General features: G+C 42.4%; 1 protein-coding gene across 1 annotated transcript; it reads right to left on the minus strand.

Annotated features, from left to right (window-relative positions):
- Positions 1-9,411: 9,411 nt before the first annotated feature.
- LOC129847325 (tripartite motif-containing protein 16-like) lies at positions 9,412-18,568 on the minus strand. Its single transcript, XM_055915081.1, has 6 exons — positions 17,900-18,568; positions 17,381-17,476; positions 13,466-13,699; positions 12,420-12,579; positions 12,235-12,294; positions 9,412-11,998 (listed from the first exon to the last, which is right to left on the minus strand). The coding sequence occupies exons 1-6, from the start codon at positions 18,494-18,496 to the stop codon at positions 11,490-11,492; spliced, it is 1,656 nt and encodes a 551-aa protein (XP_055771056.1). The 5' UTR covers positions 18,497-18,568; the 3' UTR covers positions 9,412-11,489.
- Positions 18,569-19,984: the final 1,416 nt, after the last annotated feature.

Genomic DNA, 19,984 nt, shown 5'->3' on the forward strand with positions numbered 1-19,984 from the left:
ATGATTCATTCTGCTCTGTTTTATCTACAATGATTTAACTGATTTAAGAGATTAAAATTTAATGTATTCATATTTTTGTAATTGCAATGTTTTAATCTTGTACATTTCCATGAATCATGATGTCTGGTGTTGATGTATATTGGTTGTCATTCAGAACCATTGATATGTTTTCTCAGTTGGTTCTCTGTCTCTATGTAATTCTCCTCAGTATCATTGATCAGCTTGTTGGTCCTAATTGATGTGTTCTCTGTCACCTGGAGCTGCATGGAAAATGGTCCAGGAACTAAAGGACAATTCAGGACTAGTCAGCCCACTACAAGCTGGTATCACTTACTTTCTACTAAACTATATGGACTGGTTTCCCAGACACAGATTAATCCTAGTCCTGGACTAAAAAGTATGTTCAATGTAGATGTCCAGGAAAGCGTCCCTAAATGTGTCATCTTTCATCCTCCCATACTGCTCAGTCCAGCAACATTAAACCTGTCCAGCAGGTGGTGCTATTGACCAAACAATAAAACCAGCAGATATCTTGACTTGCCACTCAGTATATCAGTAATGTTCAGAATAGTACTTTAATATCATTGGAGATTGATGGTCTTTTTAATCCACTATCCAGAGTCAGGAACAGATGAAGTTAGGTCTGCTACTGTTCAGTGATTAAATATGATTTATGGTGATGGGAAATAATAAAAAACACTAAACTTCATCTAGTAATAGTTTTCCTTTGTTATTTATTCCAAGGTGTGTCTTTAACTTGTAAATGTATTGTGTGGAGGTGAGCTAGTGGTGTGGCTGATAGAATAGAATGAAAAGGGAGGAGGGGAGGAAGAGGGGAGGAGTGAAGGGCTGTTCAAGAAACCAGATGAGGAAGAGGAAGATGTTCAGGGGAATTACTGTCTCTGTTCCAAATGGTTCCCTATTCCCTACGTAGTGCACTACGGTGCTTCTGACCAGGTCTAAAGTAGTGTTCTACGTAGGGAATAGGGTGTAGATTTATTACAATATCATGCTTTAGTGTTTGACACAACAATATATTAGATCTCCACCCCCCCACTTCCTGTCTGTCATCCCCTAGTTCTGTTAAGACTTCCTCTCATTGAACTGGGCCTCATTGTAAATGGTAACTTTTACAGTCTGCTGTTCCCACATGCTTCAAGCATTGTTTAAAGTGGCTAGTGATACATTTTCACATAATTTCCATCAATTCCCATTATTAAAGTGGCTGGAGTTGAGTCAGCATGTTGGCAGCAGCCACTAAATGTTAGTGGTGGCTGTTTAGCAGTCTGATGGCCTTGAGATAGAAGCTGTTTTTCAGTCTCTCGGTCCCTGCTTTGATGCACCTGTACTGACCTCACCTTCTGGATGGTAGCGGGGTGAACAGGCAGTGGCTCGGGTGGTTGTTGTCCTTGATAATCTTTATGGCCTTCCTGTGACATCAGGTGGTGTAGGTTTCCTGGAGGGCAGGTAGTTTGCCCCCGGTGATGCGTTGTGCAGACCTCACTACCCTCTGGAGAGCCTTACGATTGTGGGCGGAGCAGTTGCCGTACCAGGCGGTGATACAGCCCGACAGGATGCCCTCGATTGTGCATCTGTAGAAGTTTGTGAGTGCTTTTGGTGACAAGCCGAATTTCTTCAGCCTCCTGAGGTTGAAGAGGCCACGCTGTCTGTGTGGGTGGACCAATTCAGTTTGTCCATGATGTGTACGCCGAGGAACTTACTACCCTCTCCACTACTGTCCCGTCGATGTGGATAGGGGGGAGCTCCCTCTGGTGTTTCCTAAAGTCCACATTCGTCTCCTTTGTTTTGTTGACGTTGAGTGTGAGGTTATTTTCCTGACACCACACTCCAGGTTCAATTTATTCTATGATAGATTTACTGCCTGTGGAACACTTCTCCAAAGTGTCTGAAATCAAGATGACTGCAGGTCTGAATCCCAAACTAATGGGGGGGAAATGGCTCCATCTAATAAGATGGTATTTAGAGATATGAACCTTTTTATTGGGGTGAACCATCCCCTTAACATACAGGACCAGTCAAAAGTTTGGACACATCTACTCATTGATACTATGTTTGTATTATTATTTAGTTTTTAGCTCGTTTAATGAGGGTTCAGCATTGTGTTGGCTACATGTCTTAGATTGATGCTGTGTTTCTCTCAGGTCAAAGATGAGGCCATAAAGGAACATTTTGCTGTTGTTCAAAGGTGTGGGAGAAACTACACGCCTGCTCTGTGAATGAGGAAAAATATGACTGTTTCTCCCCCGAGTTTTGGGAGAAACTACACTCCTGCTCTGTGAATGAGGAAATATATGACTGTTTCTCCCCCGAGTTTTGGGAGAAACTACACGCCTGCTCTGTGAATGAGGAAACATATACTGTTTCTCCCCTGAGTTTTGGGAGAAACTACACGCCTGCTCTGTGAATGAGGAAACATACTGTTTCTCCCTCGAGTTTTGGGAGAAACCACACACTTGCTCTGTGAATGCACGTGAGATCTATGCACATACATCCCAAACAACATGGGAGAAATGGGACTCTTGCTCTTACATGTCAGGACTGTTTTCTTGGTACTTAACCATGTCTCTGGACTTTACACATCTCCTGAATGTTGTGGCGTTAAAGATTCTGGTGACTATGGATTGTCCTTCAAGTGCTGTCTATAAATCCAAATGTTGTAACCCCCGATCTAGACTGGCCATTATCTTGCTGCTTCTACTGTCTGGAAATGTGCAATCTGACCCAGGTCCTGACATTCTTCCCCCTGCCCAATTAAGTAGTCAGAGCGGAAGTTTCTGCGTATGAATGTAATACGTCTGCTGCTGAAGCTTCATGTTGTGGATATATGGATCAAACTGACGACTCTGATGTATTTATGCTTTCTGAAACCTGGCTGCAACAATATATTGCAGACTAACATATTGGCATAAATTACAATGTTTTAGGTGCAGATGGTAAATCTAAGGGTGGTGATGTTGCTGTTTACGTAAAACACAAGTTCTCAGCCGTCTGACTTCTACTAAACCTCAGCAAGTTGAATATCTGTGGTTGAACCTTAACCTTGGCTCCTGTTTAAATATTGTTGTATCTTGTTGTTATAGACCATCTGCTCCTGTTTAAATATTGTTGTATCTTGTTGTTATTGACCATCTGCTCCTGTTTAAATATTGTTGTATCTTGTTGTTATTGACCATCTGCTCCTGTTTAAATATTGTTGTATCTTGTTGTTACAGACCATCTGCTCCTGTTTAAATATTGTTGTTATTGACCATCTGCTCTGTTTAAATATTGTTGTTACAGACCATCTGCTCCTGTTTATATATTGTTGTATCTTGTTGTTATTGACCATCTGCTCCTGTTTAAATATTGTTGTATCTTGTTGTTACAGACCATCTGCTCCTGTTTAAATATTGTTGTATCTTGTTGTTACAGACCATCTGCTCCTGTTTAAATATTGTTGTATCTTGTTGTTATTGACCATCTGCTCCTGTTTAAATATTGTTGTATCTTGTTGTTACAGACCATCTGCTCCTGTTTAAATATTGTTGTATCTTGTTGTTATTGACCATCTGCTCCTGTTTATATATTGTTGTTATTGACCATCTGCTCCTGTTTATATATTGTTGTATCTTGTTGTTATAGACCATCTGCTCCTGGTTAAATATTGTTGTATCTTGTTATTGACCATCTGCTCCTGGTTAAATATTGTTGTATCTTGTTGTTACAGACCATCTGCTCCTGTTTAAATATTGTTGTATCTTGTTGTTATAGACCATCTGCTCCTGGTTAAATATTGTTGTATCTTGTTATTGACCATCTGCTCCTGGTTAAATATTGTTGTATCTTGTTGTTATTGACCATCTGCTCCTGGTTAAATATTGTTGTATCTTGTTATTGACCATCTGCTCCTGGTTAAATATTGTTGTATCTTGTTGTTGTAGACCATCTGCTCTGTTTAAATATTGTTGTATCTTGTTGTTATTGACCATCTGCTCCTGGTTAAATATTGTTGTATCTTGTTGTTATAGACCATCTGCTCCTGGTTAAATATTGTTGTATCTTGTTGTTATTGACCATCTGCTCCTGTTTAAATATTGTTGTGTCTTGTTGTTATTGACCATCTGCTCCTGCTGTCTCTCTGGATTGTATTTCCAGATTATCACAGCATGTCAACTCTGTCTTTGTCCTGATGGGTGATCTGAATCAGGATTGGTTAACATCTAGCTCTGATCATCTCTACATTCTATACAAAACCTAGAATCTCACTCAGATTGTCAACACGAGGTTCAATATAAAGGATCCTCTGTAATCCTCTTCTACACCGTGCTTCAACAGTGTAACGAGGTTCAATATAAAGGATCCTCTGAAATCCTCTTTGATTGATTTGATCTTAACCAATACTCTTCATCGTTTTAATGCTTCTGGTATGTCTGCAAATGACTTAAGTGATCACTGTGCTCTTGCTTGTGTGAGAGATGTTCAAATTCCTGAGCAACCTCCACGTGTCATTACGAAAAGACACCGGAAGCTGTTTGATACTCCAGGTGTTTTACATGATGTAACCAGCATGGAATGGAATAGAATTAATCCCTGATGTTGAATTAGCCTTTTCTTACTTCCACAACGTATTCCAGGATGTATGCCATAGGCCCCTTTAAATACATTCAGGATTAAGGGCAGAGAGAAGCCTTGGTTTACTGAGGAACTTACTAAAATCATAAGGGAACTAAATGCTATGTGGGTTAAAGCAAGAGGGTCTGGTTCAGCAGATGATTGGATGGCTTTTAAACGTCTCTGAAATATGGGTGTGGCTTTGATCTGAAAAGTGACAGCAGACCACTCCCTGAAATCTACTACAGATCATTATGATCTGAAAAGTGAAAGCAGACCACTACCTGAAATCTACTACAGATCATTATGATCTGAAAAGTGAAAGCAGACCACTCCCTGAAATCTATTACAGATCATTATGATCTGAAAAGTGAAAGCAGACCACTCCCTGAAATCTACTACAGATCATTATGATCTGAAAAGTGAAAGCAGACCACTACCTGAAATCTACTACAGATCATTATGATCTGAAAAGTGAAAGCAGACCACTCCCTGAAATCTACTACAGATCATTATGATCTGAAAAGTGAAAGCAGACCACTCCCTGAAATCTACTTCAGATCATTTAAATAATCCCTCCACATTTTGACAAGTAGTGAAAGGTTTGGAGTGAACAGAAGATTCACAGCTTCCCAAACTATTGTTGGTCGACACTCAGGTTGTAACTGAGAGAACCTCCATTCTGAAAGCCTTGAATCAGCATTTTATAGATGCAGGCAGTTTATTTAAAAATGTTAAACCCCGCCTGTGAATTTACCTGAGACCCCTGTGCGCTCCTTCACCAGGTTCTCCTTCTCATCCCTGACACCCCTGTGCACTCCTTCACCAGGTTCTCCTTCTCATCCCTGACACCCCTGTGCACTCCTTCACCAGGTTCTCCTTCTCATCCCTGACACCCCTGTGCACTCCTTCACCAGGTTCTCCTTCTCATCCCTGACACCCCTGTACACTCCTTCACCAGGTTCTCCTTCTCATCCCTGACACCCCTGTGGACTCCTTCACAAGGTTCTCCTTCTCATCCCTGACACCCCTGTGCACTCCTTCACCAGGTTCTCCTTTCTGACACCCCTGTACACTCCTTCACCAGGTTCTCCTTCTCATCCCTGACACCCCTGTACACTCCTTCACCAGGTTCTACTTCTCATCCCTGACACCCCTGTACACTCCTTCACCAGGATCTCCTTCTCATCCCTGACACCCCTGTACACTCCTTCACCAGGTTTTCCTTCTCCTCCCTGACACCCCTGTACACTCCTTCACCAGGTTCTCCTTCTCATCCCTGACACCCCTGTACACTCCTTCACCAAGTTCTCCTTCTCATTCCTGACACCCCTGTGCGCTCCTTCACCAGGTTCTCCTTCTCATCCTTCTCTGTTTCAGAAGTGTGTAAAGCCCTGAAATAAATTGATAGAACAAAATCCCCTGTCCCTGATGAACTAGACCCCCGCTTCCTACACCTGGCTGCAGACATCATTGCTCTCCCCTATATTTTTCACCTCACGCTTGACGTGAAGGAAATCCCCAAGTTATGTAAATCTGCTTTTGTACTGCCTCTCCTGAAAGGTGGAGATCCTTCGCTACTTGACAACTATCGACCCATATCAACATCGTCTGTACTGTCAAAGGTACTGGAGTCCTTAGTTATTAGGGGGCTGAAGGCCTACCTCCAAGAAAACAACATATTAAATGGATGCAGTCAGGCTTTAGGTCTGGCCACAGCACTGTTTCAGCAACATTGAAGGTTTTAAATGACATTCACTGTGCTCTTGACAATAAGTGTGTCTGTCTTTATTGATTTGTCGAAAGCTTTTGACACCGTGGCCCATGCTGTGTTAGTGCAAAGGTTAAAATGTTGTGTAATTACAGGTCATGATCTAGACTGGTTTATAAATAACCTATCAAATCATACACAATGTGTAATGGAGGATGGTTGTAAATCTGAGTCCATAGAGTTGTGCTCAGGTGTTCCGCAAGGTTCTATTTTGGGCCCACTGTTGTTCCTTTTGTATATCAACAACATTGGGGATCTTATTGAAACAGTGGATGTTCATTTTGTATATCAACAACATTGGGGATCTTAATGAAACAGAGGATGTTCATTTTGTATATCAACAACATTGGGGATCTTATTGAAACAGAGGATGTTCATTTTGTATATCAACAACATTGGGGATCTTATTGAAACAGTGGATGTTCATTTTAATGCAGGTGATGCTGTTCTTTATTCAAGTGGTAGTAGTTTAACTTTAGTAGTTTATCTTTAGTAGTTTATCTTTAGCTTTTGAAAATGCCCAAAGAGCATTTAACACCATACAACAGAATCTGTATGATTTGAAGCTGGTTCTGAATTTCAAATGCCAGGCATGTTACTAATCATGTCATTGCTACATTGTCTGGACATACTATAGAGCAAGTCAAAGTGTACCTATATTTGGGTGTGTGGGTTGATGACAAGCTGAGCTTCACTGTTCATGTGGAGAACTTGATAAGGAAGCTCAAGCTGAAAATAGGTTTTTATTACCGGCATAAGGCTTGTTTTTCTCTGGAGGCCAGGAAGGAGCTGGTACGATGTACATTACTGGAGGTTTTAGATTTTAGTGATGTTATATATATGCAGGCCTCAGCCACTACCCTGAGAGCACTTGATTCAGTGTATCATGCAGCCCTCAGCCACTACCCTGAGAGCACTTGATTCAGTGTATCATGCAGCCCTCAGCCACGACCCTGAGAGCACTTGATTCAGTGTATCATGCAGCCCTCAGGTGCATTACAAATCAGAAACGTCTAACACATCATTGTGATCTCTACAGCGCTGTTGGCTGGTCGTCATGGACCTTGAGTAGGCTTAAACACTGGTAAACACTGATTTATAAGGCCATGTTGGGTAAAATGACATTTTATCTCGGTCAGTAAATAAATATCAATTACGGTCTCATTCTGATTTGCTCCTAACAGAACCAACAATTAGAACAGGTCATGGTAGAAATAGTTTTAGTTACTCAGCTCCGTGGTCCTGGAATTCTCTCCTGAACATTTTAAAATGTGATGATCAAGATTCGTTGGTGGAGTTTAAACACCTGATCGATCTATATATCATAGAAGATTGTAATTGTTTTTAGGCCAGCTGTTTTTAGTCAAGATGTTTGTGTTTTAATGTAATATGTAATTGTTGTACTGTATGTGTGTTTATAATGTTGTTTAATGTTGTGTTAAATAAAGGTAAAATAAAAACTATAATAAAAAATCAATACAGATACTGAATGTAGAACCATAGTAAAGCCCAGTATGGACTATCAATACAGGTACTGTATGTAGAACCATACTAAAGCCCAGTATGGACTATCAATACAGGTACTGTATGTAGAACCATAGTAAAGACCAGTATGGACTATCAATACAGGTACTGTATGTAGAACCATAGTAAAGCCCAGTATGGACTATCAATACAGGTACTGTATGTAGAACCATAGTAAAGCCCAGTATGGACTATCAATACAGGTACTGTATGTAGAACCATAGTAAAGACCAGTATGGACTATCAATACAGGTACTGTATGTAGAACCATAGTAAAGACCAGTATGGACTATCAATACAGGTACTGTATGTAGAACCATAGTAAAGACCAGTATGGACTATCAATACAGGTACTGTATGTAGAACCATAGTAAAGACCAGTATGGACTATCAATACAGGTACTGTATGTAGAACCATAGTAAAGACCAGTATGGACTATCAATACAGGTACTGTATGTAGAACCATAGTAAAGACCAGTATGGACTATCAATACAGGTACTGTATGTAGAACCATAGTAAAGCCCAGTATGGACTATCAATACAGGTACTGTATGTAGAACCATAGTAAAGACCAGTATGGACTATCAATACAGGTACTGTATGTAGAACCATAGTAAAGCCCAGTATGGACTATCAATACAGGTACTGTATGTAGAACCATAGTAAAGACCAGTATGGACTATCAATACAGGTACTGTATGTAGAACCATAGTAAAGCCCAGTATGGACTATCAATACAGGTACTGTATGTAGAACCATAGTAAAGCCCAGTATGGACTATCAATACAGGTACTGTATGTAGAACCATAGTAAAGCCCAGTATGGACTATCAATACAGGTACTGTATGTAGAACCATAGTAAAGCCCAGTATGGACTATCAATACAGGTACTGTATGTAGAACCATAGTAAAGCCCAGTATGGACTATCAATACAGGTACTGTATGTAGAACCATAGTAAAGCCCAGTATGGACTATCAATACAGGTACTGTATGTAGAACCATAGTAAAGCCCAGTATGGACTATCAATACAGGTACTGCATGTAGAACCATAGTAAAGACCAGTATGGACTATCAATACAAAGTGACCATTTCGAATGAGGCCCAGTTCAATGAGAGGAAGTCTTAACAGAACTGGGGAATGACAGACAGGAAGTGGGGGGGTGGAGATCTAATATATTGTTGTGCCAAACACTAAAGCATGATATTGTAATAAATCTACACCCTATTCCCTACGTAGAAAACTACTTTAGACCTGGTCAGAAGCACCGTAGTGCACTATGTAGGGAATAGGGAACCATTTGGAACAGAGACAGTAATTCCCCTGAACATCTTCCTCTTCCTCATCTGGTTTCTTGAACAGCCCATCACTCCTCCCCTCTTCCTCCCCTTCTCCCTTTTCATTCTATTCTACCAGCCACACCACTAGCTCACCTCCACACAATACATTTACAAGTTAAAGACACACCTTGGAATAAATAACAAAGGAAAACTATTACTAGATGAAGTTTAGTGTTTTTTATTATTTCCCATCACCATAAATCATATTTAATCACTGAACAGTAGCAGACCTAACTTCATCTGTTCCTGACTCTGGATAGTGGATTAAAAAGACAATCAATCTCCAATGATATTAAAGTACTATTCTGAACATTACTGATATACTGAGTGGCAAGTCAAGACATCTGCTGGTTTTATTGTTTGGTCAATAGCCCCACCTGCTGGACAGGTTTAATGTTGCTGGACTGAGCAGTATGGGAGGATGAAAGATGACACATTTAGGGCCGGTTTCCTGGACATCTACATTGAACATACTTTTTAGTCCAGGACTAGGATTAATCTGTGTCTGGGAAACCAGTCCATATAGTTTAGTAGAAAGTAAGTGATACCAGCTTGTAGTGGGCTGACTAGTCCTGAATTGTCCTTTAGTTCCTGGACCATTTTCCATGCAGCTCCAGGTGACAGAGAACACATCAATTAGGACCAACAAGCTGATCAATGATACTGAGGAGAATTACATAGAGACAGAGAACCAACTGAGAAAACATATCAATGGTTCTGAATGACAACCAATATACATCAACACCAGACATCATGATTCATGGAAATGTACAAGATTAAAACATTACAATTACAAAAATATGAATACCTTGAATTTTAATTCATAACATCTTCTGAAGATCAAATCAGTTAAATCATTGTAGATAAAACAGAGCAGAATGAATCATCACATCTGGGGACCATCACCATCAGCATGACTAGTATCTATGTGGACCCTACTACAGTTTAACCAGCTCAGCTATAGACTACACCAGCATGACTAGTATCTATGTGGACCCTACTACAGTTTAACCAGCTCAGTTATAGACTACACCAGCATGACTAGTATCTATGTAGACCCTACTACAGTTTAACCAGCTCAGCTATAGACTACACCAGGATGACTAGTATCTATGTGGACCCTACTACAGTTTAACCAGCTCAGCTATAGACTACACCAGCATGACTAGTATCTATGTGGACCCTACTACAGTTTAACCAGCTCAGCTATAGACTACACCAGCATGACTAGTATCTATGTGGACCCTACTACAGTTTAACCAGCTCAGCTATAGACTACACCAGCATGACTAGTATCTATGTGGACCCTACTACAGTTTAACCAGCTCAGCTATAGACTACACCAGCATGACTAGTATCTATGTGGACCCTACTACAGTTTAACCAGCTCAGCTATAGACTACACCAGCATGACTAGTATCTATGTGGACCCTACTACAGTTTAACCAGCTCAGCTATAGACTACACCAGCATGACTAGTATCTATGTGGACCCTACTACAGTTTAACCAGCTCAGCTATAGACTACACCAGCATGACTAGTATCTATGTGGACCCTACTACAGTTTAACCAGCTCAGCTATAGACTACACCAGCATGACTAGTATCTATGTGGACCCTACTACAGTTTAACCAGCTCAGCTATAGACTACACCAGCATGACTAGTATCTATGTGGACCCTACTACAGTTTAACCAGCTCAGCTATAGACTACACCAGCATGACTAGTATCTATGTGGACCCTACTACAGTTTAACCAGCTCAGCTATAGACTACACCAGCATGACTAGTATCTATGTGGACCCTATTACAGTTTAACCAGCTCAGCTATAGACTACACCAGCATGACTAGTATCTATGTGGACCCTACTACAGTTTAACCAGCTCAGCTATAGACTACACCAGCATGACTAGTATCTATGTGGACCCTACTACAGTTTAACCAGCTCAGCTATAGACTACACCAGCATGACTAGTATCTATGTGGACCCTACTACAGTTTAACCAGCTCAGCTATAGACTACACCAGCATGACTAGTATCTATGTGGACCCTACTACAGTTTAACCAGCTCAGCTATAGACTACACCAGCATGACTAGTATCTATGTGGACCCTACTACAGTTTAACCAGCTCAGCTATAGACTACACCAGCATGACTAGTATCTATGTGGACCCTACTACAGTTTAACCAGCTCAGCTATAGACTACACCAGCATGACTAGTATCTATGTGGACCCTACTACAGTTTAACCAGCTCAGCAGTACCAGTGAGATAAAACCCAGGATAGAGGGTCTGACTGAATGTGGTCTGGACTCTGTGGAGGAGGGTCATTGTGTCAGAGACACTGTAGAAGGACAGAGTACCTGCCTTGTGATCCAGGTACACTCCTACTCTGGAGGACTGAGGACCTGATACTTTAGTCAAAACATTATTGTGTCTGAAACAATAATCACCTCTATAGTACCGTAAACTCCAGGACTTGTTATTGAGTCCAAATCCACCACCTTCCTCTGTTCTGCTGATGTCTTTATATGAGACTGCTGTATAAACAACAACACCAGTCCTCTCCACCTCCCAGTAACAGCGTCCAGACAGACCCTCTCTACACAGAACCTGCCTGTTGGTGAATCTGTCTGGATGGTCAGGATATGGTTGGACTTGGCGTGTATAGGTCACCTTTCTGTTCCCTTCAGACAGAGAGAGGAGTGTGCCTGCTGTGTTTGGGTCCAGTGTGAGCTGACAGGAATCTGGGAGAAGAGCAGAGCAGAGACCAATGAGGGGAGTCAGAACAATAAGTTAAGTCAGATACTGTATCTACCCTGTCTTTGATTAGAGCACAGCAGAGATCAAATCAGAGAAATATGAGCAGTCAGATAGATACCCAGTCTTTGATTAGATCTACTATTGCTATATATTTCTAGAGGGATTGTTAGGAGTGTCAGTAAAAAGAGACTGTTAGTTACTTCACAATAAAGAGACTCACATTGTAACAACTGTTCTCTGGTCTTGGGCTCTGGAGGCAGTACAACATCCACTATATTCACTACAGACACACAAACACATTGACAGAGAGAGGGAATGTTATCATCAGACCATATTCCACATGTATATGACTAGTAGGGAACTTTCAATGGTCTAAAGTTGATGTTCTTATTGTTTTCAACACACCTGTAGTGGAGATCTTGGTCCATTCTCCTTTAAGGAAGTCTTCTAGTTTCTTTCTCAGTTCAGACACAGTCTTACTCACATCTCCAAAGTACTGAAGAGGACGGACAACGATGCTGGGTAAGTCTGAAGATACACTGATACTGGAGAGAGACTGATAACTCTGGAGAGAGAGAGAGAGAGAGAGAGAGAGAGAGAGAGAGAGAGAGAGAGAGAGAGAGAGACAGAGAGAGAGAGAGAGAGGGACAGAGAGAGATAGAGAGAGAGAAAGAGAGAGAAAGAGAGAGGGAGAGCGAGGGACAGAGAGAGAGAGACAGAGAGCGAGAGAGAGAGAGAGAGAGAGCGAGGGACAGAGAGAGAGAGAGAGACAGAGAGAGAGAGAGAGACAGAGCCAGAGAGAGAGCGAGGAACAGCGAGGGACAGAGGGAGAGCGAGGGAGAAAGGGAGAGCGAGGGACAGCGAGGAACAGAGGGAGAGACATAGAGAGGGACAGAGGGAGAGAGAGGGACAGAGACAGAGACAGAGAGAGAGAGGGAGAGCGAGGGACAGAGGGAGAGCGAGGGACAGAGGGAGAACGAGGGACAGAGGGAGAGCGAGGGACAGAGGGAGAGCGAGGGACAGAGGGAGAGCGAGGGACAGCGAGGGACAGAGAGGGACAGACAGAGAGGGACAGACAGAGAGAGGGGAACAGAGACGGACAAAGACGGACAGAGGTAGGGGAAAGAGAGAGAGAAAAAGAGACAGAGGGACAGAGACAGAGGGAGAGAAAGGGACAGACAGAGGAAGAGAGAGCGACGGACAGAGAGAGAGCGACGGACAGAAAGAGAGAGAGATACAGAGAGAGAGAGGGACAGACATAGAGAGAAGGACGGACAGAGAGAGAGAGAGAGGGACGGACAGAGAGAGAGGGACGGACAGAGAGAGAGGGACGGACAGAGAGAGAGGGACGGACAGAGAGAGAGGGACGGACAGAGAGACAGGACAACATAATGATGTAGATGAATAGTTTCACATGAAGTTAATTTCATATCACAAGACAGTTTAGTTACCTGGAGGAAATGGATGTGATCCTCTGTGTGTGAGAGCTGCTCCAGCTCAGTGCTTCTCTTCCTCAGCTCAGCTATCTCCTGCTTCAGTTGCTCCAGGAGTCCTTCAGCTTGACTCACTTGAGCCTTCTCTTGGGCTCTGATCAGCTCCTTCACCTCAGAGCTCCTTCTCTCAATGGAGCGGATCAGCTCAGTAAAGATCTGATCACTGTAGTCCACTGCTGACTGTGCAGAGCTCTGTTGAGAGAGAGAGGGACAGAGAGACAGAGAGAGCGAGAGAGAAAATAGGTAGTAGCCTCTGCACCTCATTGAGTCAGAACGCTGCCACCCTGCTCTCCAGGTCCACCAGGCCTTGTCCCCCCTCATGGACAGGCAGGTACAGAACACCTCTTGGTCCTGCTCTACTCTCCTCCCTCCTGGACAGACAGGTACAGAACACCTCTTGGTCCTGCTCTACTCTCCTCCCTCCTGGACAGACAGGTACAGAACACCTCTTGGTCCTGCTCTACTCTCCTCCCTCCTGGACAGACAGGTACAGAACACCTCTTGGTCCTGCTCTACTCTCCTCCCTCCTGGACAGACAGGTACAGAACACCTCTTGGTCCTGCTCTACTCTCCTCCCTCCTGGTACCCCCTCCAGTAGCCTGCCCCGTAGCAGAGCTAGACCCAGTCTCTGCCCCCTGAGTCCTAGTAGGCTGGACAATAGAACGAGTCCAAACGGCCAAAGAACGTTGTCTGAGCTGGAACACTAGCGAGGCCATAGCAAATGAATTGAAACAAACCTTCACAGAGCCTCTTCTGACTGGAATGATCCTTAGAATTACATTTCCCCTAAATGGCACCAAAAAATGTCTCCCTTTTTATTTGACCACTAAAACCTGTTCTTAGGACCAAACTGGAAAATAACAACTGGTGTAGAAAGTAAACATCCCCGATGGTGCCAAGTGTGTTTATGTCTGCATTACCAGGAAGTAGGAAAGATCTGCAACTTCTGACTATTTCTGGTCTAGCGATCGATGACATCAGAGGACGCTGCCCAACCTTTTCAGACACATGGACCATCTTAAACAGTATCATCCACAATGGGGCAAAACTAAACACAACTAACGAGCTAAATTACATCTTCAAAAACTGAACAATAATTAGGAATAAAATCTGATTAAAAAAGAAAAATCCCAAACAAATATTACATCCTATATTACAGAACTGCTTCTCTCTTTTGATGCTTATTTTGTGGTGGACGAATCAAAGTGAACCTCCTATTTGCTACTAAATTCTGGAGATACGTCACATTTGATGGAGTATTGTACCTTTGCCAGAAAGGGTCAAACTCCTTCAAAAGCTCCATACATTCTAGAAAGTTCCCTCTATTTGTGCTTTCACTAGATTCATCACTGTCACGGAAACAGAGTCCCTGTCTTCCTAACATTGATGTGACCACAACAATTCTCCTCAGATACTCCCTTCTCTCTGCAATATCACTAGCATGGGCAGATGTTAAAATCTGATGTTCCCATGATTGATAGTTGCCTGGTAGCTTTGCCATGCCACAACACTGTCTCTGTGTGTTTGTGTTCATCTCATGGTTGACAAAGAAAAACAAAGATTTTTTCAATTTCAATTTTTTCAAAACAAACATAACGTCTAGTACCTTTGCCTTAGATTCTGTAAATCGCCTTTTTTAGATTTCAGATTTATGCACTTAACCCTGGTGGCTCTGGATAAGAGTGTCTGCTCAATGACTCACATGGAAACTTAAATACAAAGTTAACTAGATATCATTTGTGTCATTTATAGCCTGGTACAGATAGTAAAACTACATTAAATACAAAGTTAACTAGATATCATGTGTGTCATTTATAGCCTGGTACAGATAGTAAAACTACATTAAATACAACGTTAACTAGATATCATCTGTGTCATTTATAGCCTGGTACAGATAGTAAAACTACATTAAATACAAAGTTAACTAGATATCATGTGTGTCATTTATAGCCTGGTACAGATAGTAAAACTACATTAAATACAACGTTAACTAGATATCATCTGTGTCATTTATAGCCTGGCACAGATTGTAAAACTACATTAAATACAACGTTATCCAGTTATCATCGCCACATAACTGATGTGGAATTTAAAAGACACCTTTAACGTTACCGTTAGCTAGCTAACAACGTCTGTTACACTGTAACTTACCGGCAGCCTCACATAAAAACGTATTGGTTAACAAAGCTTTGATTATGACCAAAGTCTATAGTAGTGAAAAGTCTCTCTCTCTATTGTAACTTACCACAAATTGCCATCATAGCCTATCTACATGAATGTGTCCTGTCAGAGTCTTTTCCTCTCCGTTAACCGTTAGCTAGCAGTCTCGAGCCACAGCTGACGTTGACCACAATGAGCTACAAGTAGGACTGACGTCACTAGCGGTGCAGCAGCCTCTGCAGCAGCAGCCTCCCCCGGGTCCTAGTGCCCGCCCGGTAACACGGTTAAGATGCGATGGAACGGTTGACGGGAAAACAACAAATCACAGAGAAAATATATTGACTGATATATTGAATTGTTTAGGGTAGCTTTAGCTTTGGCTTTAATACATTCTGAAAATACTTGAAAACCAAAAGAAAAAAGAATAGTAGCCCTCCTCAGGAACCACAAAACCCTCACAGACCAACTTCTTCTTCTATGATATAATGGCGGTCCACAAACCAACGTTAAAGGTGCATGGCGCCACCTACTGTGCTGGAGTGTGTCCAATCACGGTTTACAACATTTCTAAATCCTCCTACCTAACTCAGAACTTCTGAGAAAATAAAAAAGAGTCTACTAACTTCTAATAGACCCTCCCCCATCCCCCAAATCCCTTCCAAACCCCCCCAACCCCATCCAACCTCAATGACCCTACACTTCAATCTTTCCCTCTTTATGATAATACTAATAAAACACCCTTCCAACTAACCCTACACTCATTAAAAACCCACTACCCCATTCCACTACTTTGACCCTATCTGCTCCTGCACCATGCCAACTAACCCTACACTCATTAAAAACCCACTACCCCATTCCACTACTTTGACCCTATCTGCTCCTGCACCATGCCAACTAACCCTACACTCATTAAAAACCCACTACCCCATTCCACTACTTTGACACTATCTGCTCCTGCACCATGCCAACGACCTGGGAGGACGGGACACCACCACTCAACACACCCTGGAACTCTTCTGGAGTCAAATCTCATATGACCAAATACTTCTCTGGTTCTGAACTCTTCACCACACCTTCTACCTCACTTAACTCTCCCTCATTCATTTACATTTCACCTCCAGAACTCAGTCTGGCGCACGAATCACTCTGTTTGCACTTGAATTATAACATTTGAAATGTCTCTATTATTATGAAAATAAATGTAGTGTAATGTTTACTGTTCATTCATGATTGTTTATTATCTACTTCACTTCTTTGGCATAGTAAAGATATGTTTCCCATGCCAATAAAGATCTTTGAATTGAATAGAGAGAGAGCTCCATGTTAATGTATAGGGGACATGAGTCAGTCATGGTTACTCATGGTTATGTGATGAGGTAGCCCCGCCTGCTACTTCAAAATCAGTGTCGGTCCAATTTTTATATTTCACCTTTATTTAACTAGGCAAGTCTGTTAAGAACAAATTCTTAAAAAAGGCTACCCGCCGCACCATGGGGAATGTCCTCTTGGTATAATGGTAAATATGTTGGTTTCTCCCATGGTAGACCAGGGTTCATATCCCGTCAGTTACATTAAACAGTCTGTTCTCTGAAAGTGGTCCAGACAACCTGTTCCCAACAGTGGGGTCAGTGGGATTGGATAAGGACCCCTCTCCCTCTCTCTGATGGAGGAGAGAAGTGAAATGGTGTGTCTCCTCTGGTCAACAATACTCACCTTGAAAGACTCCACAGCCTGTTGGAGCTCCTTCAGCTCCTTCTCTCTCTCCTGGAATCTCTGCTGGACCTTCTGCTGACTCATCCCCAGCTGTCTCTGTGGAGAATCACTCTTCAATGAGCTATCAAGCTTTATTAGTCCAGTAGATCAACAGTATAGTAATGTGACATAGGACCCATAGAGAGGAAGGCCTACAATCCTGAGGAAGTCCCTTTACAATATTATATTATGTTGCTATGTGAATGATTATAGTTTTTATGGTGGGCCTACATGTATCAAGGGGTTGAGACTGAACTTTGGACTCATAAAAGGCCATTCAGAATGATAATAGTGTTTGACTTTAGAAAATGGTGATACATTTGGAGAATCTGGGTTAACATATCTATATACTCAAGGTTTGTGTTCATATTTGTGAATCCATTTCATTTGAATGATCTCATATTCAGACAGATTTAGTTCCTACTGTATCTTTAATTCTTTGTTTATCAGACAGTCACCAACAAGTTGTTCTGGTCTTACCTGTTTCTCAGTCCTCTCTGCTGCAGCTGACACTGTATCATGGCCTTTATGTTCATCCATTGTACACAGATAACAGATACACTGCTGATCGGTACGACAGTAAACCTCCAGCAGTTTGTCATGATGAGAGCAGATCTTCTCCTGTAGTTGTGCGGTGGCTTTGACCAGCTTGTGCTTCTTCAAAGCAGGAGATTCATAGTGAGGTTGGAGGTGAGTCTCACAGTAAGAGGCCAGACATGCCAGACAGGACATGAGGGCTTTCTGCTTTCTGGTCCCAGTGCAGAAATCACACGCCACATCTCCAGGTCCAGCATAGCACAGAGCAGGAGGGGGAGCAGCCTGGAGTCCTGTCTTCCTCAGTTTCTCCACCACCTCAGCCAACATGTTATTTTTCATCAGCGTAGGCCTTGGAGTGAAGGTATGTCTGCACTGAGGACAGCTATAGACCCCTTTCAGAACATCCTGATCCCAGCAGCCCTCAATACAGCTTCTACAGTAACTGTGCCCACAGTGGATGGTGACCGGCTCCTTCAGTAGATCCAGACAGACAGAACAACAGAACTGGTCCTGGTCCAGCAGAACTCCCTGTTGAGCCATTTGGACGGTTGTTCACTCTCACACAGACAGACGACAGAGAGACTCAGATCAGTTTCGTTTCCACATAAGAGAGTTTGTGAAGGGGAGGGACTTCCTGGTTCTGCCAGAGGGCTGGGGTTAGATGGAGGGAAGGAGGGAGTGAGAGAGGGAGGGGTTAGAGGAAGGGAGGGAGAGAGAGAAAACTGCAGGCAAAGTTGAGAAGGAGACAAATATTTTAGTTCCTAGGTTAGGACCCTTAATATGGAATAAATTAAATAGAGTGGATAGAAAGCTGAACTGAGGTCCACACTCCAGTTCAGTTGGTGGTGGTGATGCACCTTAAAGTTGATTACCAACTGACACACATAAAGTCCACAGAAGAAGAAGAGATTACTAGAAACTACACTTCCCCCGTTTATCTGTGGGTTAATTGTCGGAGTAGAGAACAAGATTTTGTGTGACTCAAAATGGGTCAAAATTCTACAAAAGATCCAGGAAAAAAAAGGATCTTGTTTTCAAGTACAAAAACAAACCAATGTTTATATCCCAGGACAAATGAGCTAGCAACAGCAAGCTAGCTAGCTAAATAGGAAAAATGACCTAGCAACAGCAATCTAGCTAGCTAAATAGGACAAATGAGCTAGCAACAGCAATCTAGCTAGCTAAATTGGACAAATGAGCTAGCAACAGCAATCTAGCTAGCTAAATAGGACAAATGAGCTAGCAACAGCAAGCTAGCTAGCTAAATAGGACAAATGAGCTAGCAACAGCAAGCTAGCTAGCTAAATAGGAAAAATGACCTAGCAACAGCAATCTAGCTAGCTAAATAGGACAAATAAGCTAGCAACAGCAATCTAGCTAGCTAAATAGGACAAATGAGCTAGCAACAGCAAGCTAGCTAGCTAAATTGGACAAATGAGCTAGCAACAGCAAGCTAGCTAGCTAAATAGGACAAATGAGCTAGCAACAGCAAGCTAGCGAGCTAAATAGTGTGAGGTTCTGAGTTATGCACTATAACCCAATATTATATCACATGTGATTGAATATTAGCAACTGTTGGCCTGGGCGCCTGGGTATCTGTGTGTGTGTGCTGGAAGTAACAGTTAGCCCCAGATACGTGTGCTGGGAAGCTGTGGTTAGCCTTGAGCGAGAACAGTGGGCTTTGTATGCAGGTGCAAATAGCGCAGACAATGTTGCAGAGCTGTCTGACCTCAGTCTCTGGGGTGAGGGAGCGTAATCTACACAGCAACAGCGCCGGGACACCAAAGAGCGCAAAGAGGCTAGGACTAGCCTGAGCGCCGGCAAGAGGCTGGGTGAGTCTAAACCACGCCCAGTCTCTACTCTGACAGGCCGGCTCGGAAGCGGGAACTATCTCTGTCAGAGTATATTATAATATCTTTGTCAGGAACAAGTTAGTTCTCTGTTCTACCTTGCGGGGTGGTACAGGGAACCCGTATATACGAAAGTTGCATTTGCCATTTATTACTTAGTTAATAAAAAATACATAGC

Source organism: Salvelinus fontinalis, unplaced genomic scaffold (genome assembly GCF_029448725.1).
Source record: "Salvelinus fontinalis isolate EN_2023a unplaced genomic scaffold, ASM2944872v1 scaffold_0777, whole genome shotgun sequence".
Lineage (NCBI taxonomy): Eukaryota > Metazoa > Chordata > Actinopteri > Salmoniformes > Salmonidae > Salvelinus > Salvelinus fontinalis.